At 42.7% G+C, this 27,409-nt stretch overlaps 1 protein-coding gene across 3 annotated transcripts in view; it reads right to left on the reverse strand.

Moving 5' to 3' along the window:
- Nucleotides 1-27,409, reverse strand: part of ZNF423 (zinc finger protein 423) — a 225,754-nt gene continuing 198,345 nt past the window's right edge. For all 3 annotated transcript variants that reach the window (XM_059481589.1, XM_059481590.1, XM_059481592.1), the window contains 3 exons: nt 23,117-23,248; nt 21,412-21,527; nt 1-635 (listed from right to left, as the gene is read on the reverse strand). In XM_059481589.1, the coding sequence (XP_059337572.1) occupies nt 606-635; nt 21,412-21,527; nt 23,117-23,248 (278 nt within the window). In that variant the 3' untranslated portion in view covers nt 1-605. The remainder of the gene's footprint in view (nt 636-21,411; nt 21,528-23,116; nt 23,249-27,409) is intronic.

The following is a 27,409-nucleotide window of genomic DNA, read 5'->3' on the forward strand; positions in this document are numbered from 1 at the left end:
TCATGTATTCCCTTTATTGAACTGTACTAGTTATTGCAATCAGATTAAGTCACATTTATAAAGCAGACCATCCAGTTGCACTGAAACCGATTATATTCATTACATAGTTTTAATCACTGTCCGGTGAACTGGCAAATCCAATCAAAGCATTAGTCTTTAATTAAAAAATTAAAAAGAAATATTCAGACAATAGCCAAGCAATCACATCACAATGCACAGTTACCTAAAATTGCAATTAAAAAGCAGTTAACAAAAAAGAAAAAAATCACACCTAATCTTTAACTATCAATATAATACAAGAAGCAACAAAGGGCAACAGCATCAAAGCAGATTTATCTAACACTATAAATTCAGTCAGAAGCAGAAGCTCTAAAGTACACTAGCTGAAGCAGGACAATAAAAAATACTGAGCATGGAATACTTTTAATCTCTCCCATTAATATTCATTTCCAGCTGCTTATAATAGCAGCGCCTCATGGCCAAATCATTAGAGTTTTACATCTGGGTTGCAAATGACACTTTGATTGGATGTAATGTTCAAATGGTCCTCCCCACTGTGCCACCGTCAAGTCTTCTGCAGAGAGGTGTCCTGTAGTGCCAGTGGCTCACTGTGCGTGCTGGCTCAATGTGTGGTTCTGGAAAGACGAAAAAAGGAGACATGCATGAGGGGCAGAATAATAGAAAGCATGCCCATACCCTCCCACTCAGTACCATTTATGCAGAGCTCAACATAAAAGCTTCTCAGTTATTACAAAACAAAATGCAATAAAGAAAAAGTACTCATAAGTAACAGCTGCCAATATGACATATTTGCTTTGTTCTGACAGATCTGTTAATGCTGGCATGAACTTAGAAAAAAAATGCGACAAGCCAAGTATAGTCATGAAGGTTTCCTTTTTTTTTTTTTGCTTCTTTCAATACATATAAAGAAAATGGTAACTTCATGGGCAAAAAAACTGCCTTTAGGGATTCCCTTCACTGTAACAATTAAAAAAATAAAAATCTGAATTGTGAGGGAACCCTTGCCATATTTTATTCTTTTATTCTCACTCGTACCGGGTGCAAGCACTGGCAGCAAGAGACACCAGATTGTGACACACACTTCTCAGTCCAAGAAATACTTCGGCAATAACAGCTGAACCGCCAGCTCAGGCACCAGGGTAATATTCCCAGCAGAAAAAAGGCTGGACATGTAACCCAGAAGTTAAATCTCTTTAAAGAATGTACTTTTCTCTATACATTTCTTTCAGCAGTTTAGAGTCTCTTTTGTTCCCTTTTTTCCTTTTGGTATATTTGTAATAGCCTCAATGTCATCACAGTATCTCACATCAGAGGATGCTGACCTGTCTTGCCATTTTGTGTAGGAGCCAATAAATCCTGGATCCAACCTCGGAAGCGTATTTTTAGAGCAGTACCAATTCACCCACATTTTGTGTTCTGACAAAACCCCAGTCTTACACATAAGCCTAGCTTTATTTGTATGATTATCCAATTATTTGAGAAACTAGAGAAGTCGTTCATGGTGAGGTTTTCTTGAGCTGAGCCCCCAGCATCCCCAAATATAAAAATTCATTTGTGCTATTTCAAGCCTAAGCAATTTCCCTAGTCTCCATCTGCCTAATAACAGAGCCGGGCAAGTCCGCCAGCTTGAAGAATAAGTTTTTAAACACAAAATGAATTTTGAATCTAATTATTTATTTACAGTGATAAAGCTTTAAAATAAAGTAAGATATTTTAACTTTTCATAAATCATCTGGTCCTTCTATGCTATTCCATAGCTGATCACATCGTGATCAGGATAAAAGAGCAATCATGCGCTTTTACATGCTTTATCCAGAGATGACATCTCCCTGATGGAGATCGTCCGTGGAAGGAGCTGGTAGGCGGCGGGCGGTGCGGGCCGGCGGCGGTGACCCCGTTTGCGGCAGAGCGGAGCGGCTTGGCCCGTTTGTGGCACTCCCAGGCCGTGACCGCCAGGTGTCAGAAGCGCTGCTGAGCTCCGAGCCACGGCCGGAGCTCCGAACCACGGCCGCAGCTCCGAACCACGGCCGCAGCTCCGAACCACGGCCGCAGCTCCGAACCACGGCCGCAGCTCCGAACTACGGCCGCAGCTCTGAACCACGGCCGCAGCTCCCGAACCACCGCCGGAGCTCCCGGGCGGCAGGAGCGGGGCAGCAGCACGGATGGAGCCCCTGCGAACGAAATCCCAGCTGGGAAATCATAAAGTCCCTGGTCAGCATAGCACCGACCCTCTCAGACACCCCTGACACTGAATATGCAGAACCACAAATCAGAAATTAGCGAATTGACGGCTGGAACTGCTTTGCTTTTAGACAATTTAACACCACCAAACACAAAATTCAATAGATTTTTCCTTTGATATACATGGAAATTTTCCTGGCCTTAAGAAGGAGTGACCTTTGCAGTGCTGGGTGTTATTCTCAAGTCTAACAATGACTTTATGGAGGAGGATGGATGAAGCCCTGCACACACAATAGCAGCACTGACAAGAAGCTTGCCCACTAAACCTAGCTGGGGAAGCATGAAAATGTGAAAGAATACACAGGCTCCTCTGTGCTCATACACTCCTCAGCATTTTAACAATAGCCATTCCTTGTGCACTTCATTACGGTTCTATTTTTAGGTCATCCTGAATATCAATAAAAAACCCAAAAGGTTTACCATCTTCAAATTGAAAGAAGGGCTATTCATGGTAGACAAATCCATACTTAGTTAGGCAGTGTCATTTAAAAGATAATGCACAATCAGCACTGGATGCATGACGCACAGCCTACAGTCAGGGAACATGATTTCAAACTTGTGTGGCTGCTGCATTGATTACACCAGGCAGGTCAATAAAGGAATGGTATGTGGCTCTAAATCTGATAATGAAGCTTTTATTGGGAGCCCTCCCTTCTCAAACATCAGCTAATAACATGTTCTGAACATTCCCAATACAAGAAATACACTGGGTTTGGGATCAGAATTTGTCAAAGGAACAAACAGATTGTACTCAAATACTGCAGCCATTTAGAGCTGGGTCAGGCAGGAGCTGAGAAATCAGCTGTGCCATAGGGCTAGGAGTTAAAAAATTACATTTTTCATATGCAAATCTTTATTTTGTCTTAGTATCTTGGGAATGTACCATTTATTCCCCAGGTATGCATTAATGACAATCAATATGCTGGCTAGTGCCTGGACCATGCAGTTAATAGATAGAGCCAGGTTTTACACAGGGCCTCACAAACAGGTCTGTAATGCCTATGGACACGATGCCTGTGTGCTCTGCATCCTTCCCCTGCCTTTCTGAGCACATCCTGCTCAAGCCATGGCACAAGTGCCAAGTCCTGCACACCCAGGCACCAGTGAACACTGGGTGAAGGCTAAATAACCACTACTGTGTGTGTTTGAAAGTCCCATGAGAACCTCTCTGTATCCTCTGCAACCCATATAGGTTTCTCACATACTGAAATGTATTTCAAAACATGCCTTCCAAAAAACTTGTCTACTATTACTAGTAATTGTAATTTCTTATCTTCTTGCTTCTACTCCTTGTGCCCTGAGCATCTGCAGCTCATTAGAATTGTGCTTTGTAGATGTCAGAAAGCATCTCACCCATTCAGGGCTTATGTCTCTTCTCTCACATGTGTGTATTCTATATTTGACCCATGGTTTTTCAAATACCTTTGTTAGGCACTTTTTTGTGTGCCCAGACACAGAAAATTCTCCTGGCTGATCAGACTTTTGGAGTAATTGAAAATCAAGTATTAAGAATGCCCTGTGCACAGGAACAGTTTTGACCCCAGTGGAGCCACTGGGCTGTTCCAAGCAGCAGAAGGAAATCATGAAGACCACAAGGAAGCAAGTGCTTGGAAACATGTGATACTACAGGAGTGCTGCTACCTAAGCAGCCTAAGGAAACTTCACCCACCTTTCCAGCAGGAGGGTGGGCTGGCTGAAAACAGCTCAGGTGTGATTTATCAACTCCAGAAATTATAGTTAAAAATAAAAAAGCCTTAATGGTTGTTTCCAGAGGAAAACAGAGCAGCCACAAAAATGGAGGCCCTCCAGGAACACTCCTGTGTGTGTGCACATGCCTAGCAGCTCCAAGGCCATCCATACACGTGCCCGTCTGGGGCCAGCAGGAGGCACGACATCATTTGGAAGCTGAACAGGAAAAATGGTTCTTCCCAGCTCCTGTTAGACCCCCTGGTTTCCGCACAGCTCACAGCTGATACCCCACTGAATACATCATTCTGAGACATTATTGCAGCTGGAAAACTCTACAGCAGCACTAAGTCACCTGTCAAGATCAAGTAAGTCACAGCTTATTTATAGGATAAGGTTGGAAAATCTCTTCTTTTCTTAATAATCATGCAAAATGGATAGCAATTCCATTAGCTATGTCAGTGGGAAAAATGCAACTACCCCAAGTCTCGGGGCTGTTGCAGTGTTTAAGTGGAATTTTCTACTGGCTGCACAATCCTCAAATGAACCATTTATGGAAGTGTCTGTGATCAAGGAACTGGCTGATGGGTTTTGCAGGAAATAAAAAGATTTCAAAGAATGGTTAATTATTGTCCATGTAGATATTGATTGTTCTCCAGATCTTCCCTGGAGACACCCCCTGCCTGCCCTCTGGATGCAGATCAAGCCATTTGTGCAGGACATCCACAATGAATATTTCTCTGTTTTTTTAACATGCATGAATATGAAAACACTGGCATGACAATCTCCATTTTCAGAGCTCTGTGTCAAGAAGGAAAGCATCAGGTTTGAAAGATGATCACTAACAACAGTTCAAAGAACTCTTACAAGCTATATAAAGATTGAGAGAAAAAACACACAAAAAGCAGCACATGATGGAGCGAAGCTCCAAGCCAGGCAGTCAAGCTGGGAGTCTCCCACCCTGCAACAACACTCACTGCCAACAAGTCACAGGTGTACTACACAGGAGCAGGTGAAAAAAATAAAATGCAACTGTGAGGGGTGTGATAATGGTTTGGGGCCATAACACATCCAGTCTACAGTGCCATTGTGCATCTGTTATGGATTTAGACATTTTCTATCAGCCATTTACAAATACACTGTCTATATGCATGAGCACATACCCCTAAAAGACCATATGTTATAGAAAGGTTAAGAAATGGCCTAACAAGGCTGGTGATACCCCACCCCCAGGTAAAATTCATAAGCTTTCTGCAGTGTTACACAGAGACTGGGACTCTGATGAAAGGCTACAAAGCCTCTCCCCCCTTCCAAATGCCACTGAAATGAACAGAAACCATTCCTAAAATAATTTCAATATGAATTATGGAGATAATAGATTCATGTGACAATTGGCCAACATGAAAATGAACTGGTAATTAGCCATTGGGTGATCATTAATCCCAATATTTTTTCCTCAGGGTGTGGGGGGGCCTCCAGACCCAGGTAAGAGCCCAGATATTTTCTTTCTGCCTCTCCCCACCTCTGTTCAGGCTTCTATCACCCCTTCACTGTCGGATCCTAAGCCCAGAGATTGGAGTCATTGCTGGGAACCACTGGGTCTGTGTGTCTCTTCCTCCCCATTCCCTCTCGTTTTCCCTTTACTGAGCAGGGAAACAAGAGAAGTGATGCCTCCACTGACTGCCAACATGCACAGCTTGCCAGACAAAAACTAAACCTCAGATTCAGGCACTGACTTGAAGCAAAGGTTTGTCTCACATTTGAACATATATATAAAAAAAGACACAACAAAACCTCCAAATTGCTACAAACAGAAGCTAGAGTGTCTAAATATTTATGAAATACCATCTGCATCAATCTTTTTTCAGTGTTTTGCATCTTTTGAATTCAAACTGGTCCAAAAATAAATCTCTCAGCTGTTATTGCTCATTACATATCCATAAGCATACACATGTATGTGCACAGGTACTATTTCCCTTTAACAGCAATCCATAAAGATAAAAATCTTTATGCCTTGACTTTATAAAAGGATTACTTTAGGCAGAGGACACAAGATGACCTGTGCTTTAACCATTGGAGATTATGCTCTCTACAGAAAGCTGTGAGCCTTAAATTGGTGCTGCTCTAATCCTAAACTGGAGAGGCATTCAAGGGATGCCATGACCCAGAAGAGCAAGAGGGGAAAAAAAAAATTTAAAAAAAAAGTCACACTGAAGGAGGAGGGTGGGAAAGGAAAGAGAAAGTGGAAAAGAAAGAAAGGAGAGCAAGCTTGCTTTATAGGGTAAAGTGTTTATTTTAAATTTTAATTTCTGGTTTCTACTTTCCCTTTCCTATCAGACTCTAAAGAAAAATCACCTTTGCACCCCCTTGCAGTTTGTATGTGCTTATTTTTAGAACTGTTTGACAATTATCCAAGGGTCTAAGACTAACAGATGGCCTGTCTTAAAGCCTCATATGTTCACTAGTTTGCACTTCTGACAAACAGTAAATGTACTCAAGAGTGTGCCATAAACAGGGCTGAATGAATACTCAGAACACAATTTAGTTAATACACTTCATTAAAACTGATAGTAGTAACCAATGTTTCCCATAAAACCAGGTGTTAATTGCCCTTCCAGTTGTTTCAGGTAACTTATGCAGTGACATTTATATGTTTAGATCATAGTTTTTCAGGCAGCACAATACTACTTCTTTCCTTTCCCTTGGTATTTCACCCACTACATAAAATGCTTGTAACAAGTGAACTCCAAGTTATCATGGTATGCAATAAAAAAAAAAAAAATTGTCAGGCAGGACAGGTTCACATGTCCCTTCTTTATTTGAAGAGTCCCTTGAAATGGAGGTAGAGGCAAACGAAAGGTGGCACATCCTTTGTGAAAGGCACCGGCTGCCTGTGTTACGGCTGCCTTCATCTCTGAGCATCTGATAACTTGCCATTCGTCAGTCAGTCCCTGTGTCAGCACACTTTGAGATGGCACTTCAACAAATGCAGGTAGAAAGCTGTCCTTTACAAGTTATTGAACCAGGGAAAAAAAAATCATTTTGAGTGTCTAAGAAAATATGCCTGGAGGTTTGGTGTCTGCTGAAAAGCGAAGTTGCCCGTTTCCAATGGAAATAGCTGCCTCTGAGTTACTCTGATGCTTGCACGTGATTACTCCAGGGGTAAATGCACCTTTCGCTGGTGCTGGGACACACAAACGCTCATCCACTCATCTGTGCCGGGACTGAGCCTCTCTAGGGGTTTCTGTACCCACCAGGGAGGATGAGGACCTCCCTCAGTGCCTGCTCACCTGAGGCACCCCCTCAGCCCTCCAGAAACCCGCCCGGCTCCTCCAGTGCTCAGGACCCGGCACCTCATCTGCCGTCCAAGGGAACATAACATTTACAGTGGGGCAAAGCCGTTCCACACGTGACTGCCTGGATGCTGATGCCTTTTCTCAGTCACTCTTTTTCCTCCACAGCTGCAGGTGTGGGTGTGCAGGGCTGGCCGAGCCCCGCGTCCCGCCCGGCCTCAGTGTGCTCCTGACCACACTGCTTCTGCCCATTTCAACCCATTCTTGGATTTTGATAGGCATTTCTCAGTTATTCTGGTTTGAAAAATTACCTTTCTATATAAATACCTTTCTTGGAGTTATTTTTCCCAGTGCCAGCTTCCTCATATCCACTAAGAATTATTAGACGATTTATGAATTTAATTTCTCTTCTAATTCAGATTGTTTAGTCCTAATCAGACTTTGAAAACTCACCTAACATGCCATCCCCTTTCCACTTGAGACTAATAATTTTGTATCATCAGTCTTCTAGATCTGCCATCTCTATTCTTCTCTAAAACTCAGAAGAAACCTAGTTAAGCCTAATGCAAGTGAACTCCAAGCACAGCCTAAGCCTGGCATAGCCTCTTGTATTCTATTAAATGCCTCACCAGTAAGTCTCTATGTTTCTTCCAAAAACACTGGGTAAAACACTGAAGCACAAAAGCAAACTGAAGCCTTTGGGAAAATCTCCTTACCACAGCACTTTGGAAATAAAAAACACTGAGGAATACATTATTAAGAGATAACCAGAGTCTTCTTTTAGAGAAACTAGCTGTAAACACACCGTGATTCACTGAGGCACCCAATGAAAACAAGGAGCTAATAATACCTGTCCTGAGGGACCACACGCTCCTGAGAATTTCACTCAGAAATGCAAATTTATCAGCATCCTTGTAGTCTCCAGTATGCCATGCACAAGATCAAAAATAAGCCGAGGGAAGAACCTTACACTTCCTAAATATAAAGTGAGAGGGACAAATTACTGTTGTCAGAAGCGCATGAAGCCATAATATTTTTAGAATACCTTCACTCCTTCCTCAGCCCCACTGTTACTCCCTGACTGGATTCCAGAGCCATTTCTGATCCCAAGAGCAGAAAATGGTTTGCAGGATTTTTTTGCTCCGCTGACAGTGGTGCTGCTTTCACCTGGGCTTGGTCAGTCCATGTTTTCCTGGGAAGCTGGTCCCACAGCCACTGGGGTCACAGCCACCCCTGCTCCTCCATGATGTGTCACAAACCCAGCATGCCTGTGCCCAGCTTTGAAGTGACCCTCCAAAGCTGTCCTTGACAATGCAAACACCCACCTCCAGTCTGTTTTCAAACCTCAGCTTCAGTAACCAGAGAAAGCATCTCCTGCCCACAGGGACACTCCTTTGCCCCTGCTACACCAGAAACCCCAATGCACACCCCAGTGCTGACCTGTTTCCAATCTACTTACAGGTCCTACTCAGGGAAGCAATGTTTCAAAATAATTTTCAAGAGGTAAACCATTTTACAGGAATCTTTCTTAGGTTTTCCTCTAAAAGCATGAAATTGTTGATTTCTTAGAAACCAATCCAAATCTGATCTCATTAATCCCTCCTTGATCTAAAGTAAATCATATTGCATAAGCCAGTTAATTGTTCACTTCTGTGAGGGCTGGAATCATCATTGTGGAACATGGTGTGACTCCTCTAAACACCAAATGATTTTCTGATTGGGTCTTTATTACAGGACATGGGGAAAAATACTTAGAGCAAAAGTGAAACACTTTACACAACACCTTTAGAAGTTAGAATGCATAGTGGAAAGCTTCACTGAGGGACTGTTTCCATGGGAATATAAATCAACAAAAGCCAGGAAATTGAAAGTTGAACATAAAACTTGCTCTGCTGTTCTCTGGTATGGCAAGGGTCACCGAACATCTGATTACTTTTTGTTGTTTTTCCCCTTGGCACCAGCTAGGTATTCCTGGTATTAAGGACAGGTATATAACAATTTCTGTCTTAACTGTGAATTTTAATGCAATTTAACAAGGGCAGTTCTCACATTCATAACAGGCAACATCCTCCACTGAATGATGGGAGCTGCAGCTGATCCAAGTTCCTTGGGCCAAATAAGCAAGTGTGGACAGCCAGACTTGACACAAGCAGCACCTGCCTGCAGTAGGACCACAGCCCTTTGACCACTCATTCCTTTAAGAAGCAGCAACTAAGTAAAATTCCCTCTAATGGAATACTGATCTGACAAATTGTATTGCCTTGTGTTATGGATACACTTTCCTTAGGGGCAGATAAATATTCCTGTCACATGGCACCCACACACTGCTGGTGCTGACAAAACAGCTGGTCAGTGACCTGTTGCCTTGGACATAATGGTTGTTATTGCTGGTTTCCAATTTCAAAAGGGGAATAAAAATCCTCCAATGCAAGTAGCTCTGCTATAAAATAGCAAGGCCATAGTTACAGAAGTGCTTTACACGCTGCCCCATTAGTGTAGATGCTACCAGCAGAGCAGAAATCTGCAGACAGACCTGTGCTTTGCCCACTGCCACAAGGAATTAACCCTGGAGGAGTTGGAGTGTGAAAGAGCCATGCCCAATTTGTTCTTGTAAGTAAAAGAGGGGACAAAACACCACCAACATGAGCCTTTTCCTCAAAGACATCACAGGACAAACCAGGAAGGCAGCATTGCTATGGTATGTGTGCAAAACAACTGGGTTAAATGGGATTCTCCAGCCATTGCTACTCCATTACAACAGTGTCACTGGTCTCAGGAAAATCTGCTTTTTAAACAGCAAGATGCCACATCTTAAACAATCCTGATTTCATGCAAAGACTAAGAGCATGTGCCAGCCCCAAAGGAGGGCACATTTTTCAGAAGTATGTTTTAAACAACCTCACTGCTCCTTTTGGAGACACAATAATGTAACACACAGATGACAGATATGCCATACACAGCCAAACCTCAATGCCCATGGCAATTTATTCAGGTTTAACTGTGCGGCAGAAACAAATGAGGAGGCTGGGTAGTCAGGCAGGAGCTCTCCCCCAAGGCTGGCACAGTGTGGGCACTGCTTTGGCCATTCTTGCTTGGTGCAAAGCCAAGGCAATGGGGGTGTGGGGACAGGCTCTGCATGGAGGTGACCTCTGGGTGTCCATACTGCCTTCCCAGGATGTGGCACACAAGACACACAGCACACTCTGCAGTGCATCAGCTCGAGCACAGCTGAGTGATAAGCTCAGGACTGCTGCTGCCAAATCTGGTCTGGCTCATGCAGAGCTGGGGTGACAGAGCCTCGCTGAACCCAAGCTGACCTTGCACAGAGCCATGAGCTGTCTCTACACTGATCCCATCAGCACATACCATCTCACTCTGTCATCCAGATTTTTCCAACAAAGCCCCATCACCTCACTGAGGATAGACAGTTTAGTATCTCATAAGTTATTCCATTAACATGAAGGGAACATTGGTGATTACTGCCCAGGTCGGGTCATTGCACACATGCACCCAACCCTGCACCAAACACTCCCACCACTTCTCATTTTACATAAGCAGAACAGGCACAACGTGAAAAGAAGCTGTATCCTGAATGGTTTTTCCTTTCTCCTCTGGTCAAAGGGAGGTATAAAACTACTCTCAAAATACAATGTTAAAGCAGGGTATAATTAGGCAAATAACAGTATATGATTGAATGTACTTCTCTGGAAGGAACAACGGAAGAAGCAAACAGCAAGGCTGTTCCAGGCTCGTTTTCAGATCCCTGGGCTGGACTGAGAATACTGACAGCCTTCCTGACAGGAGCATGGAGGCGCAGGCAGTGACAGTCCTATACACACAGCCAGGGGCAGAAAAGCCAGTAGACCACTGACTTTCTAACAATTCCTTATCCTTTTGCTGTTCTGGCCAATTTTTTTCCTGGCCACTCATCATGCTTGCTGCATGTATCTGACCTCACAGAAGAATGAGAACAGGTAAGGCAGGGAGGAATTAATAGGAGTTTCTCTTACAGTCTTTAAAATCCCCCTGGGAAAAATGGCCCTTGGGATGGGGTCACAGGGCAGGACCCCTATCCTCAGCTCTCTGCAGCAGCCAGGGCTGCTGCTCCTGCTGCCTTCCACTGGCTGAGGAGATAAACCCTAGGATTACACCCTAAATCTCTTACTCTGGAAATCAGGGGTACACACAAGGGCTTTTAAATTTCTTCATGAAATTATTTTTCAAATTCCTTCTAAGCAGTAAAAGTGATGGGGCCTCCACCAGCACCACAGCAGTAGGCAACAGCAGTACAGTATCACTCCAGGATTTCCTGTCTGGAGTCTAAGCTTCACATCTGAAATACAGCACACACACAACATTTGTATGACAGAGGAAACACAAGACGCTTGCCACACATTTATTATCTTCCTGGGGAAATGATATAGAGGACAAAAGAGACTATATTTACTCCCTCCCCAGCTGCTTTTACAATCTAATAATTTATTTCTCCTGGACATAAATTTCAGATTTAAACGAAATCCCTGAAACCTAAAGATGCCACATGGTAGAGGCTAGGGCAGTATTTCTTTCTGTTTTGGAGATGGAGTGCTTAATGCATTGCTCAGTTAACCAGAAGCCTTAAAATTTAGTGGGGCGGGGGTGGAAAGAGACAAGCAATTAGACTGTGGCAGACCCTCGATGCAAATACAGGTGACTGTGATTACTACCTTGATACACAGAGTTAAAAATATCTGGTTATTGAAAATTATTTTCTCAGTCCACAGGGGTTTATCTAGGTTTAGGCTGAGATGTTTATTTTTTCTGCAGCAGCTGTACTGGGGATTCTTTTACAACATTTTCCTTACACAGAAGCTATATATCATTCATATTTCTGAAAGCTGAGGCGATTTCTATGATGTAAGAAATCTCTGCAATTAGAAACAAAAATATCTTTTTTCCAAAAAATAAAATGAATCTCCAAACCCTTCAAGGCAACAACTAAGATAGCAGTGCTCTTAGGGCAAATGTAAAATTCCAGGGCATAAATTCATGCTAACTGCTACAAATATATCCATCTGTTCACAGACTAACTAGTGACTGAAACTGATGAGTCCATTGAAATGTAATTTTTGAGTCCACTAGCGTCTGTTCTCTTCTAGTAATAAACTAAATGCTTTTCAATAACTCTGCTGCTTTTCAATGCCAATTTCCATTTAAGTAGGCTCAGGTTCTCTCTAAAAAAAACCCTAAAATTAAAACAGCAAATGCCTTTTCTTTCCAAAGGTCAAACTCAGCTTTTAAAGAACATGCAACATTTCTGCAAGGCAGAGAGGACAAAACTCCAATCAGATAAATGGGCTGTGTAATGATTGAGAACCACGGCTGCCTCAGGTTTCTGAATGGGCTGTAGCATAGAATTTGGCACAGACTGATGTTGAAGCTTATATCTCTTTTACTGCAGACAAGAAATTCACTGAAATATATAAATAATGAATGTGGCTGGGGATCTCTGCTGGTACTACTGCTGGTTCTGCAAGATGCAGGAGCAGAAACACACTGCTCCATGTTTTTGTTATTAGGGAATCCTTGTTCTCCAACAATAAACACAGAATATTTTATCTGAAATGGCTTCTGCAGCACGTCCAATATAAGTTTCAGCTCTCTAGAAGTGCCAGCAAACTGCAGAAAGATAAGTTACAAAGACGTACCTAATTTGCTGTGATGAATTGTGTGCATGCTTCAGTGATCAAAACTGCAGCTGAGACCTATTATATTTAATGATCTAGACATTTCTTGTGAAAACACTCAGGCATATACTGTTATGTCTGGACAAGCATCCCCACTTCAGTCTTTCTAAGCAAACGAAGAGACTGAACTTTTTAAAAGCATGCTGTACAGCACCCTCAATGAGCTCCTTAAAACTGAGGCTGATCAAGCTCCACAATTTTCTTTAAATAATGCTTATACTCTGCCCTTTCCAGTGCAGCATCCCTCTTGCTTTGAAAAACAGTCAGTTCCTCTGGATGCTAGCGACACTTACAGGAGGCAACGGAGCTAGTCTGTGCTCAGACCCCAAACTATGCTCCACAGCAGCCACTACAGCAGGGGAAAATCAAAGGGGCTGGATCAGACATCTCTTCCCACCAGCAAAGAAAATCTCTGACGAGACATTTCAGAGAGAAAACAAAAGGAAAAAAAAATTATTTGTCTACATATTACACAAGCATTCTGTTTCTATTTTAAGGGCTCTGCCCTGCTTACAAAGGCATGTGCTACCCAGCGCGGCAGGGCCAGGCAGGGGTGGCCGCTTGTGCTGTCCCTGAGGACACTGCTCCTGCACAGCCAGCTGTGCCATGGCCACGCTCACAGCCCCTGTGCTCCAGCCTCTCCACACAGCAGCAGGAAGCAGGGCTTCCTACCACCCTCCTGTGGGGACAGGGATGTCACCTTGTGAACACGTGAAGGTCTTTGGAATAAAAGCTCTGAGGTTTCCAGGGCTTTATGTCTGGCTACTCCAAAATTGTCCAGCATGGAACAGGGTATATTATTCAACCTTGCCTTTCCAAATTTACAAAACAGAAAAAAAAAAAAAACCGCCTCAGAAAATGTGCTGATAAACTGAATTCATTCATGGTTATAAGAACCACAGAGATCTGCAGAGAAAATCCACAGAATTTTCTTGCTATACACATCCTGGAGCTCTCCCTCCCTGGTCAGTCTGAACCTCTTTCTATCATTCATTGTTCAACAAAACACAGCAAAATATAAACATGTGCTTTTGACTCTAGAAATAAGGATTTCAAAGTGCTGAAATTTTTATTCACCTGAGGAGCTGCTAAATACTATCACAGTGGTAATTTGTGATAGTGTGGTAAAGAATGAAGAAAAGGTATTTGTTAATTGTTGACATAACAAAATTAATTTTCCATCCCTAAACTTTTTCTCATCTCTCCTGTGAGCTCTGATGCAATGTTACTGACTGGCACTGCTAAAATGCCAACTTGCATTTCTCATCCTTAATTTCTCTCTAAATGTCATTAGTAATTGTTATTGCCAGACCAGAGAGTGCAATCTGGTCTTTCTGAAAGAAAATCCATTTCTCATTTCTTCTCCTGTGCTTCCTCCTTTTGGTCAGGATGGATGTTTAACACAGCCCGTGTGCTCTGCTGCCATGAGGAGGGGAATGCATTAATGGATCTGGAAGTACAACACTCCTGCTTTATTTATTTACATATAGTATGCCTGGATCCTTATGAATATCAAATTGTATATTCAGAAGGGTCTTCAAAGCACATCTTTCACAAACACTAACAAGTCTTAATTGAATAAAGCTAACAAGTAGGCGAAAGGAACACCCTTCAATGTGTGCATACAGACTCCTTTCTGGATGCTTCCATAATTTATCCTTTCTGGTGGGCAGCAATGCTGTCAAATATAAAAGCATATTATATGATTTTCCTCTCTTTTAGTCACATGGAAAACAAATTTCTTTTGTGAGATACGTAAACTAGTCTAGCTTTGTTCTGGATTAATGTATCACCCTCATTGCCCCAAAAAGTAAAATTGTTTCCACCACTAAGAGGGGAGGTGAGCTTGTACACCTGTGTGCAAAGGAAAACCTGCCAGTGCAAAAGGCTGGCTCCTTGCATATCACTATGTATTGAGCCAGAGATGTGTACAGTTATGTGCAGCACCTACAAAATTTGGTCTCTGGTACTCAGAGGCAAATAGCACCTTGACACATTGAGTCACTTTCAGGGAGGATTCTGTGTCACAACAGACCTTTAACAGATCTCCCCATAATCACCACATCTTACACTTCCACATCTCCATTATATTTTGTAAGGTATATAAAGGAATTAATTCAAAGCTAAGCTGCATTTCCCTACCCATTAACTAAAGGCATCTTTTCTCAAAATAAATAGACATTTGAACATTTCCAGCCAGGAATTGTGCTTTCAATAAGCACAATTGATGCATATACATTGTCTCTTGGCGGCTTACACTCCTGCCCATCTGTTGGGATGGCATGGTGCCTGCGCAAAAGTTGGTTGGACCCTTGCCCTAGGGCATAGATGACAGGCAACGACGGGTTTAGCTGGGCAGCCTGAGCAGCAGCTCCAAGTGCCATCTCTGCTGGAGGAAGCCCCGTGTGTGTGCCAGCCCTGCCACATTGCAGCGACATGCCTCCTTACACTTGATCACACATGTTGACACTTGGGTGCGCTTAAGTGCATTAATGGCTAAAACGATGCCTTTCACCTGGCTCCCTGCTCTTTTCCTCCACTCTGCACGGCTGCTGGGTTTTCTGCACATGTTAATGTGAAGTTGTGTGCACTTTGCTAGCCAGGGCCAGCCACAGAATGGCCCTAACGTTTAAGAAGTGAAGGAGGGGTTTTTGTTATGGGCCATGCTGCTCCAGTGCCAGACATATCTTCATCTCAGGTGAGAGATCTTTGTGCCTCTCACTGAAGAGACCTCAGACAGGATAAAGACGCAGCAATATATTGATCAGAACCATCTGTCCAAATGAAAACGTTACACCCTGGCACTACCCACACACAGGGCAATTCAAGCTTTCTGCACCCTCCTTTGTTGCAGCAGAGGTGGCCACACAAAGAGGCCACATGGCCTGGATTCCATTACTGTCCCAGCAGCCCCAGCACACACCCCCTGCCCGTGTGCAGGGAAGAAGGTGCTGCCTGACAAACCACACAGGAGTGTGTGAGCATGAGCAGCCCCTGCTCTTACATTGACCTCTGTGGATGTCAGGCCCAGGAAACCTCTGGCATTCCCTGCACAGAGCCCCAGCTGCAGCTGCTGCACACCCAGCACCAGCCCCACATAGTCTGCAATGGATTTTCTTAGCTTTGGTCCTTGCCAGAGCCTATTCCTAACTCTAAAGTTTCAAACAGCCATAAATTCCTCCTCCTCCTCCTCTGAATTTAAACACACACATTGAAAACCAGAGACCTTATAGGTAAAAACTGTTCCCTACTGTGAAAACACATCACAGATAAAACTTGTGGTTTTGCAGTCCATAAAGAACGTTCAGGCAGGCAGACTCAACATGATGGGTATGTGCCTACAGCACTTTTAATTTTTAATTATTGTTAGTTATAATTATCTGACTGTGTCTGAATGAAACCCAGCAATATGGCTGGAATAGATTTTGGTAGTCTTGTAATTTATTAGCTTTGTAACTACTAATAATTAAAATTTAACAATACTCCAAGCACCACAGCAACATTTTTTTAAGAAACACTAGCCAAATCTGCTAGGATAACTGACTAGTCATTTTCACAATTTTAAAGAATGGATGACATTAAAAAAATTTAAAGATTAAAAAATAAAAGTATAAAAGAAGGAGAAATAGCTAACAGGTTTTTCAAAGGCTATTAAAATACAAAATGCAAAGATAAAAAGCTGTTTTAAAAGAAAAAAAAGGATGTTGCTTGCAGAAAATTTATTCCACATATGACTTTGTGTGTGCTTTCTGTGAAATTTAAAAAGATATTGTGGTATGTTTTAGTAAGAAGCTCTTGGTGTTTGCCATCTAACCCACACTAAGTCCTGAAATACACCAAGTTACATCAAATGAAAGCACTGCCTTGAGATAGAGCCACATTTCAGGTCCCATTTGTCCTGCCATCCACACACTCTCAAGGAGAAACATTTTCTGCAACTTCCAAGATACCATGGAATTGTCTTTCTCTCACTGCCTGAATGGACACTGGGGCACAGAAGCCCTGAGATTCTGCACTGCTGCAAGCACAAGGCTGGTTGAAAGAAAAATTTTACTTCTACTTAAGTAAGTGTTCTTATGCCCCCAGAAAGCAGCTAAAGTCCATTTTTCAAATAGAAGCTGGAGATATGGCTGGGTACAGACTCAAAATTGCTGGAGTCTTTCTTCAGTGCTCCAGTGGTGGTGAAGGGAGCCCTTGGACACAGCCATGCAGACTCGCCTGCAGGCGGGTGGATCACAGCCAAGCCAAGGGGCTCTGGCTCCCCTCTGTGCCTCAGGGACACTGCTGCACCCAGATGGCCCCAGGGACCACTGGCATGAGCAGCTGCACATGTGGCTCCCCACTGCCCCCTCCCAGGGAGGCCAGCACAGGCACAGAGCAGCTCCCGTGTGTCCCCCACTGGGTCACATCAGACCACAGGGCAGCTCGCTGTGCTGTCCCCTCACCTGGGCAGGTCACAGCCCTCTATGTCCTCACAGCCCTATGGTCTGATGTGGCACATCTAACATCAAGCTGATATTAAAAGCAGAGTTAAAAAGAGAAAACCTGCTTAGGGCTTGATCTGCTGTAATCAGCAGAAAGAATCCCAAGGACTTTGATGTGGACCAAATCAAGCCCCTGGAGGACATTCATGGTAAATCATTATTAATATAATGAGTGCAATTTCTGTGCAGCAGCTCATTCCTGTTTATGGATATATGAAAATTGCCAGCTTTTCACATGAAATAAAGAGAGGGGAGACAGACCACAGTGCTAGCCAATGAGCCATAGTAGTTCCTTTTGATATGTGTACTTTTAAAAAACTGGGCATTTCAAATGACAGCACATTCCTCCAGTGAAACTCTCTTAATTTAGTGGTTTGACATATCTCCAAATCTGAGCAGAAAAGAAAGTCCTTTATTCATATCAGGCAATAAAACACCTGAACACCTGTGCTAGGAACGACCTGGCAGGTACCCTGCTCCCTTGGTACCTGGATTATTTGCCATTGTTTATTACATCCCTTGCCTTAGTTTTCATCAATTGTAATCATTTAGGAGGAAACAGTGTGATTAACAGTACACAAGCAAACAGCAGGAATTAATCCTTTAAATACAAATACTTCACCGGTTATGTGATGGCTCCTTGGAAAAGCAGTGTGGCAAAAGAGTGCACACAAAAATCCTTCTCAAGTTTTCTCTGAAAACCACTGCTCAGTCACAATTTGCTTAGTACAATTCTCAATGCAAACACCTGAGGAGGGATCTCTCCTTGCTGTGAATCACACCACAAATATAACTCCCAGCACCCATTGTGTGTCCCCATTTCTGACCCATCTTTGGGGCGGGCAGGGTTCCCTGCTACATTTTAAACAGCAAAAATTAAAATTTCACTTGTCAAAGAGCAAGCTCATCTGCCATGTCCAAGTGCCCATGGCTCCAGCTGCCTCTGAGGAGCTGGACTAGCAGCTCCCAGCACAGTTCCTGAGATGGGGATCTGTCTGAAAGGGCTCCTTCTGCCCTACATGTGAGGAAACCCCAACCCTGCACCTCTACACTTGTTTCAGTGAGCATGTTTCAGCAGGGGGAATGAAATGCCATAGCCTTAGTGTTTTATATATTAGCTATAAATTCAACCTTTTTCCAGGAGAATTTCATGATATTCATAGCTGTCAATTGTACAAAGTGAGGATGTGAAAAACACAGAGCTGCCAGCCTTTCCTCTTCTGCCCTAAGGGTGTGTGGGGTTATCACACATACTATTTCCTTTGTGTTTCATGCTTAACCTTCCCATGTTTTCCTTCCTTACTTCCAGTGAGATAATGTAAGCAGTTAAGTAGCATTTTGTTTTCTTTTCTTGTAGCAATATCATCAAAGTAACATCACTGACTCATTGCTCCAGATTCTCACCAAAATTTCCACCATTTATAAAGCATGTTCAGTTCCTTGGAGCGTTCCTAATCCTTGGTTTTACAGCTCCATCAGATGGTGTAAACTTCAAAGCAAAAACCTGTATTAAAATACAACTACTAGGGTCAGCAGCACACAGAGGGTTTGAATACTTCCAGAGTATTAAGCTACCAAAGAAGTATCTGCACCAGCCACTAGAGGTATATTTACAGCAGCATTTACAGTTTTTCATCACATGGCACACACATTGTTTAAAAGAAATGTTCAAAAATCAGCAAGGCTAGTCCATGCCAGTCTGTAACATCTCTAAAAGTTACCTTTTCCCTTTGCTGCCATTTTCCCCACCTTCCTTGTTTTTCCTGCTTTTCTACAAGCATCCCATTCTGAATTTCTTCTTGAAATAGTTGAATGCTCAATCTTTTAAAGTGTATTTTCAGTGGTTTCACTTGAAAATACAAAGAAGGAAAACAGTGTGTAGGTTCAGGTTTTGATACCAGTTATTTCATGCCAGTAGGAAAGCAAGTTCAGAGCTGAACAGTCAAATCCATCAAGCAGAACCCCTTGATGGAGGCTGATTTGCCCACATAAGATAATTGCACAGTTAAAGACACAGAAAGGTTTATGCAGATTTAACCCCAAGTAGCAGCTGAACAACTGGTTCACTAAAATAATACTAAATCTTCATTACTCAACAAAAATATAACCAACATTTGAGGAATTTAGAGCAGGCAGCTTACACACCAGAAACTAATGAGATAATCATGCCAAGGCAAACTGGTTCAAAAGTCTTACACATTTCTAACTGATTTATACACACATTTTGTGTCCGCCTTGGCTCCAATATTTGCATTAGTAAATTCCCTGGCATAAAGTAAACACACATTTCTGAGTCACTACTGAAATAAAGACTAAAACTGTGCAGCTAAGTATTGCATTTTCATGTAGCCAACATAATTCAAAACTGCTCATGTAATTATTATGCATTATTATAAGCAGAAAAATTTTGAGTGCAGAAAAATCCTGCATAAAAACTGAAAAATTACAATCCTAATTTATATGATTAAAGCTGACATTTGCAGCAATTGTGCAATGCACAAAACTTCAGAATTGAAACACTATGTAATTAAAATCTGTGATTGCAAAAAATAGGCTGCTTAGACTATAATTTAACCAGGTTCTCTTTATTTGATCATCTGATTCTAAAGGTTAATGCAGTGGCCTAGGAAGCCAGTGTTCCCATTTTAATTGTGCTGGCATTTTGACCAAACACCACTTTTAGGGAGATATGGGAGGAAAAAAATCAAAGCTGTCTTTGCAAGCCACTGCTGCCTTCATAAAACGTTCATAGTGAGAACACACAAACCCAAAATCTGCTGACTTTATTAAAATATTAACAAGGTATAGTTAAAACTTTTGTACACTTATGCAAATCAGGTCGCTAGAACAAGGGAAAGGCGGGATCCCCTGGGAGAAAAAAAATATAAAATCAACAAAGTGAAAAGATCAGCCATCCTTCCACAGCATGACAGCACAACACAAGAGGCAGCAGCTTGGGAATTCAGCAAGATAAATAAAAACCCTCCAAAGTTTAAGTAAATCGTGGTTTATAAAGCTAATACATTTAAATGAGGCATATGGTACCATTCTATAAAAAGACTGCCTTTCCCAGGGGATGGGAGGGGTGGTGTTGGTGGCCGTGCTGCACAGGTGAGATGGGTGTGAGGAGGCAGCCAGGGTGGGCACCTCTGTGCCAGGGCAGGCTCTGGGCTCCACTGCCCAAGAGGAGCCCTGCACACACACATGGAGCAGCTTCAGTGTGTCTGTGGGTTCAGCACCAGGGCTATTGTGGGGTTTTACCCCCAGCCTCCCTGCTCCAAGGAGGCCTCTGGGGTCAGGGCTCCAAGTGTGGCTGCAGCAGCATGCCCAGGTCAGGGCTCAGCCCCTGCAGAAGGATTTGTGCCCCTGGGAATGGGTGTGAGCTCTGGCTCTGTGGAGGCTACAGCTGCTGTGGCTGCAGCCCCAGAGCTGCCAGGGACAGTGGTGTGGGAGGCCTGGGGTGCAGGGCCCAGCCTGGCAATGTGCTGCTGCCTGGGAGGAGCCTCTACCTGAGCATCGTGTCGAGATGCACCCACGCTGTCTCATACTCAGCAGGGAAAATTCCTTTACTTATGATTTAGCAGCAGGGAAGGGGATGGGGCAGCTACCATTTGCTTAGTCTTTGTATGTTAATCAGTCCCTAAATTATTAATGGAGAAAAAGAAATTATTTACAAGGTGTTTGACGTAGACATGTAAGGATGTAGCAACACTACTGTCAAGAGAAATACTCATAAATCATTATATCTGTCTTGTCTTATTTATTTATTTATTCCAGCCATGCTCAGAGACCTTTTTCTCCTCCAGGCACCCAAGGAGGTAAGAGGAGACTGAGAGACTGTTTAAGGGCAGAAGAGACCATACCAAGGTTATGCACCTTTTCTAAATGCTGCACAAGGGTGACAATTGCACAGAGAAATCAACAGCTTTAGCTTTGTTTTTACTCCTGTTGTAAACATACCTGAAGCTCTGTTTGAAAGAAGAACTTCTGTGGGCACTGGGAACAGTCATAAATTTTGTCTTCCTGCCCGTGCACTGCAAAGATGTGCTGCTGCAGTTTGTTTGCCTGTACAAAAACTGAAAAAATACAGTACTGTTAGTTGAGATTGCTTCATATAAGGCACCTGGTCTCAAACTACACTTCAGAGTCTCTGCAACTGTAAAAGGTCCAAGGATATCTGCCAGAGAAGTGCTGATACACTTGGTTCAGCAGAATTTCCTTACAAGTACTCAATTTAGAGTCTCCAGGCTGACAGTCAGCTTACTTTTAACAGACTTTACATCCTGTATGGATTTTTGATATTTCGCATAAAGCTAACACTGTCCAGGTAACTGGAAGAACTCAGCCTTCAGACCAAAGAGAGGACGTCACTGCTCCCATGGGGAGCCCTGTGCCCATGGCAGGTGCATCAGATGCATTTTTAATGCAGGACAACTGGGCCAGGAGAAGCATTGATGGCTGGTCTGGAAGATACGTGGCCCAGAACAGCATTTCTGGCAGAAATGTGAATCTGAAAGGGCAGACTTGCCACAATTTTTAGATCTTTTAAATAAGTTGTCTATTCAGTATTAAAGAAAAATATTATTGTTTAACATCACAAATATCACAGCATCTGCATTATGATTCTGGATTGACAATTATTCTGATTTTACCAAGGGAAATTTTGAAGCGGAATATATTGAACCACAGCTTTAGCTGGTAAAAAAATATATCTATATCTGATTTAATTTTTGTGTCACTTTACATGAATGGTCATCTGTATGTGAAAATGGCTTCTTCAGCAGAATTTAACAAATGCATCCAAAATTTTTTACAGCACATTTCAGAAAGAATATATTAACTCCAAGCTCACACAAAAAGCAGTTTCTCAAATGGTGGGTCAAACCCTAAAGAATGTAGGTTCACCTTATTCCCACCAAAGTTAAAGCAATAGCAGGTCATGCCCCTTTACTGACAACAGGCCCACAGTGACACCTACACCATCCTTATCTCTCAAACAGATCAGAAATGCAGATGTTAACTACTGTGTTGAAGAGAGTATAAAAGGCAGCCTTTAGCATGCACCCTGCAGATCCTGGAAAAGCAAGACTCACCCATGATCATTTGCACTGATGAGACAGCTTAAATGATCTACAGAGAAGGAATACCTAGCAGGCTCTCAGACAGAATTTAGAAATGTACCACTGTAAGAAAACTGGATTAAAAAAAAAACTCTGAGACAGCAGCTGGCAAAACCATAGAGTTGTACAATTTGGTGTTATCAAACATTTACTCCCATTTACTCAGCACTATAAGCAGACCGTGAACCACCTGGCCTTTAAAGAGTCCTTACTCAGGTGAATTAGGGCTTGCAAGAGCAGGTCCATCCCTTGCAAGTCCTGCCCTTGCAAACACACAGCACCTGTGAGTCACCAGGCAAAATGTAAATGTTTGGAGGCGTGGGGGCCATGGAGAGCCTGCTGCGTGTGGCAGTGCTGCTTGGTGTCAGATGCCACAGAGCTGCTCGGCAGAGCGAGCCCCAGCTCAGACAGAGGATATTTGAACATTTCCAAGCACAGTATTTCTTTTTCCCAGGGAAAGGAATACAGTATTTTACAAATCCCCCGAGTGTCATTTCTGGATCTAGCCATGCACGCTGAGGCTTGTCTTGGCCTCCCTGTCTTACCTGTGAAACAAACAGGGCATTTGAATGTGCCTCCCATCCCCTCAAAGCTGTGCTCAATCAGGTGACACAGGAGCTTTGCCGGAGAGTCAAACATCTGGTTACACAGCTTGCACTCATGATTGATGCCTTCCTCTGCAAGGTTCAAATGATACAACTTGTTAGTGACACAGCAGATTAGCGTCGGGGAGGCAGCAGCAGCCGGTGGGGAAGGCTGTGCTGGGCACAGGGCCCCCAGGAGCCCCAGGACCCCCAGCCCCAGAGCAGGAGGGGCTGCTGGAGCTCAGGGCTGCAGCCCCCACACCCCGGCTCTGCTGGGAGCTCCATCCAACACAGGGCTCCCAACAGCCCTGCCACAAAGGGACAGCAGCCCTGCCCTGGGTGCAGGGGATTAAAGAGTCAAACAGCATTTAAAAGCACTTTAATAGTGTGGATTCAGCCACCAGCACTGACAGAGGGCTGAAGTGATGTCTTCACCTCAGAGTACACTGCAAACATACAGGAGAGCAAGGAAGTGTTGGAGAATAGCAGGAGCTGAGAGCAGAGTGTCAGTGTAAATTTTTTTTATATCTTGGCTTTTTACAAGGTGTAGAGAAACCACTGAAGGTATTTTAATGTAATTTGATTGTGGATTTTCCTTGTCATATATCTTAAGTATTGAATACCCAGACCCCATTTTAGCTGTGTCTATATTCTAACTGAACTCAGTGAAATAGCAATAATTATTACCCTCGGTTAAGTCTAGCACTTTTGCAAGAAACTATGCTTCTCTATTTACTGAAGTTTGTGGTTCTGGGTACAGAGCTTTTTTTTTGAAGAACTGAAGTCATGTTAAAGCAATTTTCACACATAAAACTAAACAATGCTTTGGTTTTCTTAAGAGAAGGGAGGGAGGGAGTTGCAGAATTTTAGAAAACATAGCATGTGGTTTATAAAAACTACCTAAAGAAACTACCTAAAAGGTTTTAATACTGTGCCTGGTTTCTGCAAATAACTCCCTAAAAGTGGTTCTTTCCTTCACTGTGGCAGCTCATGAGCTTCTCCTGAAAACACATTTTAAAAACTAAATAAATTCTTTCTTTTGTTCTACACTCACCTTTATTTTTACATCCTCAAATATCAATGATTATTAATTTTTAGTTCCAAGATTGCTAAGAAATTACTACATTACCCCATTAACTAATCCTTGCCAAATACATTTGGCTCTTACAAATAATGTGAGCCCTCATGAGCACGGTCTTTACTTACAGTTGCTTCAAATTAGCTTTTTCTATCTTAAAAGGGGCTAAAGAGAAGGGAAGTATTGCTTGCTATGAAGCCTTTGGTACTATCAGGATTCCAAGGCCCCTGTACAAGGCTGGGACAGTGGGAGCTGCCCGTGCTGCCTCTGGAACCCTTGTGGCATTGCGTGCCCACAGTGAGTGCTCCACCAGAGCTGCGGGGGAATGGGGAGGCAGCGTGGGGACATGTAAACAGGTGAGTTGGGAAGGAGATAAAAAGAGAAAAGGCAAGAGCCAGGAACAGAAAGATGAAAGGGCTGGTAGCTCCGTGGCAGCAGCTCTATGGATTCTCTTGGGAGCCACAAGCAGGGACTGGGATGTTTCTAGGACGCGCCGAGGTTTGCAATGCTCCGCTCGCGCAGCCTCCATGGGCGGGCACGCTGCCCTCTCCAGTGTGTACATTTCCAAACCAGGCCCTCTTCCCTCACTGTGGCCTAAGGCTGGAGTCTCCCATCAGACCCTTGCCTGAAAAGTTCTGGCTTTGTGTGAATTTTGCAACCTGCTCCAGAGGGGAGAAGAGATGGGAAGGGACATGAGCCTCATGCTGAGCATGCCCAGCCACACTGCTGTGTACAGCAACCAAATGCTGCAATCAACCTGCAGAGGACAAAGCAGGAACTGGGGGGAATGGAACAAATGCCTTCTACGAATAAATCAGAGAAATCATGTTTGACATTAATTTTCTACCCTCTACATACTGGGTGTTTGGAAAACAGTGATTCATGTACAGCCTATGGTCCTGTGTGAGCACATGTGTCCATAAATACAGATGGACACATACTGATGACTAGACTGCTGCTCCTTTTCCAGCCTAAATATCTATAATTTGAGTAAAACTAAAAAAAGAAAAGAAAAACAAACAATGCTCAGCATTTCAGTTAAAGAATATCCTTACAAGCTTGGTATGTTTAATTAGGTAACAGAGATTGTGTATTTTCTTGGCTGATCCCTGCAGTATTTTAAATAGTTAAACCCATAACAAACAAACTAAAACTAGAATGAAAAATAATAAAACATAATGGGTTCCTGCAGATCTGGAAATTTATCCCACTCGAGGCAAGACCTTTTGATTTGCAAATCCACTTCTGAATTATAAGGCCTTCTCCTCACCGGTGGGGGTTTTTATTCCACTCCCACAGGAGTCCATTATGTATTTCTTGTGTCTATAAAACCATCCAGAAAGAAAAAAAGGGGGAAAAAGTACCATGGTTAGCATGACAAACGTTTCTCTTTTCATGCATGTGTATTCAAAATATGAAAATACCCAAAGATATAGATAGAATTGCTGCTATAATCACTCTCTCCTCTATGGCATTTTACAGCATATTATTTTACACAGAAACACAGCACATGTACAGGGATACTCAGTCACCTTTGGAGAATAACTTCCTTGAATTATATAAGATCATCTAGGTACCTGCAAGGAGGCTTTTTGACAATGTGGTGTGACAGTCAAATGTGTGGTGCTGGGCAAAAGCAAACATATCATCATTTCCCTCATTCTTATTCGCCTTTTTTGTTCTAGCATGACAAGCATCTATGAGAGACCTACATAACTCAAGTGAATTATGCAGCCCCTCTCATTTGTAAAATAAAATGCAGATTTTTACAGTTTGTTATGCCAGATCTTCTCCCATTTCTTCATAAGCGTATCTATGGAGGGATCAGATGATTACAGGACTAAACAAGCAATGCACAGCAAACAAGAATCTTGGGTTTCTTGCCTTTTTTTCCTGAGCTCAAAATAATAAGCATTAATTTTACACTTCATTTCTCAAAAAAATAATAGGATGTGCTCTTGTTTAAAACAAGCAGGCCTGCTGGATTCTGTCAGGCTGAAACTATGTCAGGCCAAAAGAGGAACAGAGCGCTTTGTGTAAAAGTATCATGGGGAGATGATAGTATCCTGTAATGTTTTCAGTACCTACTTTTGTCTCCAAAAGCATTTGATCCCTGGCAGACACATACTTATTTCCATACTGGTCTTGAGGGAAGCCAGTAGGAATGAGAGCTGATTATCTGAATCCTGAAGGTGAAACCTGGGTGGTGCCCGCTGATGTCAAAGGCAGGCATTTGTATAAATTTGGAGGTACATAATTTACTGCCTGTTAGTGAGGATTAGTGGGCTGCCAGACCCAGCTGAACCGTGGTGGCAGAGCACGTCACTCATTGTTCCCAAGGCCGGGCGCCTTTGCAGGATAGTTTTAAATATGTTGATGGAGTGTTTAGTAGCACTTACACTGCCATCCTGCCCATTTTAGAGTGGGAATATGCTTCTCCATGAAGCTATTTCTGCTGCAGCAATGTGCATTTAATACATATTACAATGAGTCTCTAAGCCTCTAAGAGAACCGACACCAGCAGCCTCCTGGCGAGGATGCAGTATAATTAATAATGCTGTATTAAACCCATTTACTGTATCAGCTGCATTTCTAATTATAACTATATTAATGGCAATGTGGAAGTACATGTTAACACTGTCGTGTACTGACACGTTATACCAACGAGTAGATTTGAACACCAAATATCAAGATGGCATTGTCTTTACTATTAGTTAAAACTTCTCTCTTCTACTCGATTTAATAAAGCAAAAATTTTCCCCTACAGAATAACTGCAACAGTCCTAATTTGAGAGATCATGTAAAATAATCTGATGCTCCTTGCTGACAACAACATGTACATCCCACACTATAGCTTTCCAGACCAGTATATTTCTACTCTACTGCAGCAAATTAAGCCAATAAAAAGGAATTTCTTCCCTGTACTCAGATGTTAACATCCATGAGTTAACCGTGCTTTTAATGAACTTTGAAATACTGTGATTCAGTGTAACAAAGCATTAATATACTGTATTCACAGAGAACCTTCTTCTGTCCATTAGATCATAAATTCAGTAGAATTAAATGGGCCGTGTGCTCTAATTATGGTAGAAATAAATAGGAATTGGAATGAACACAGGGAAATAAAATGAAAACTGCATGGAACTATTCTGTTTATGCAATTCATTTCCCAGTAA

This window comes from Ammospiza nelsoni, chromosome 13 (genome assembly GCF_027579445.1).
Source record: "Ammospiza nelsoni isolate bAmmNel1 chromosome 13, bAmmNel1.pri, whole genome shotgun sequence".
NCBI lineage: Eukaryota > Metazoa > Chordata > Aves > Passeriformes > Passerellidae > Ammospiza > Ammospiza nelsoni.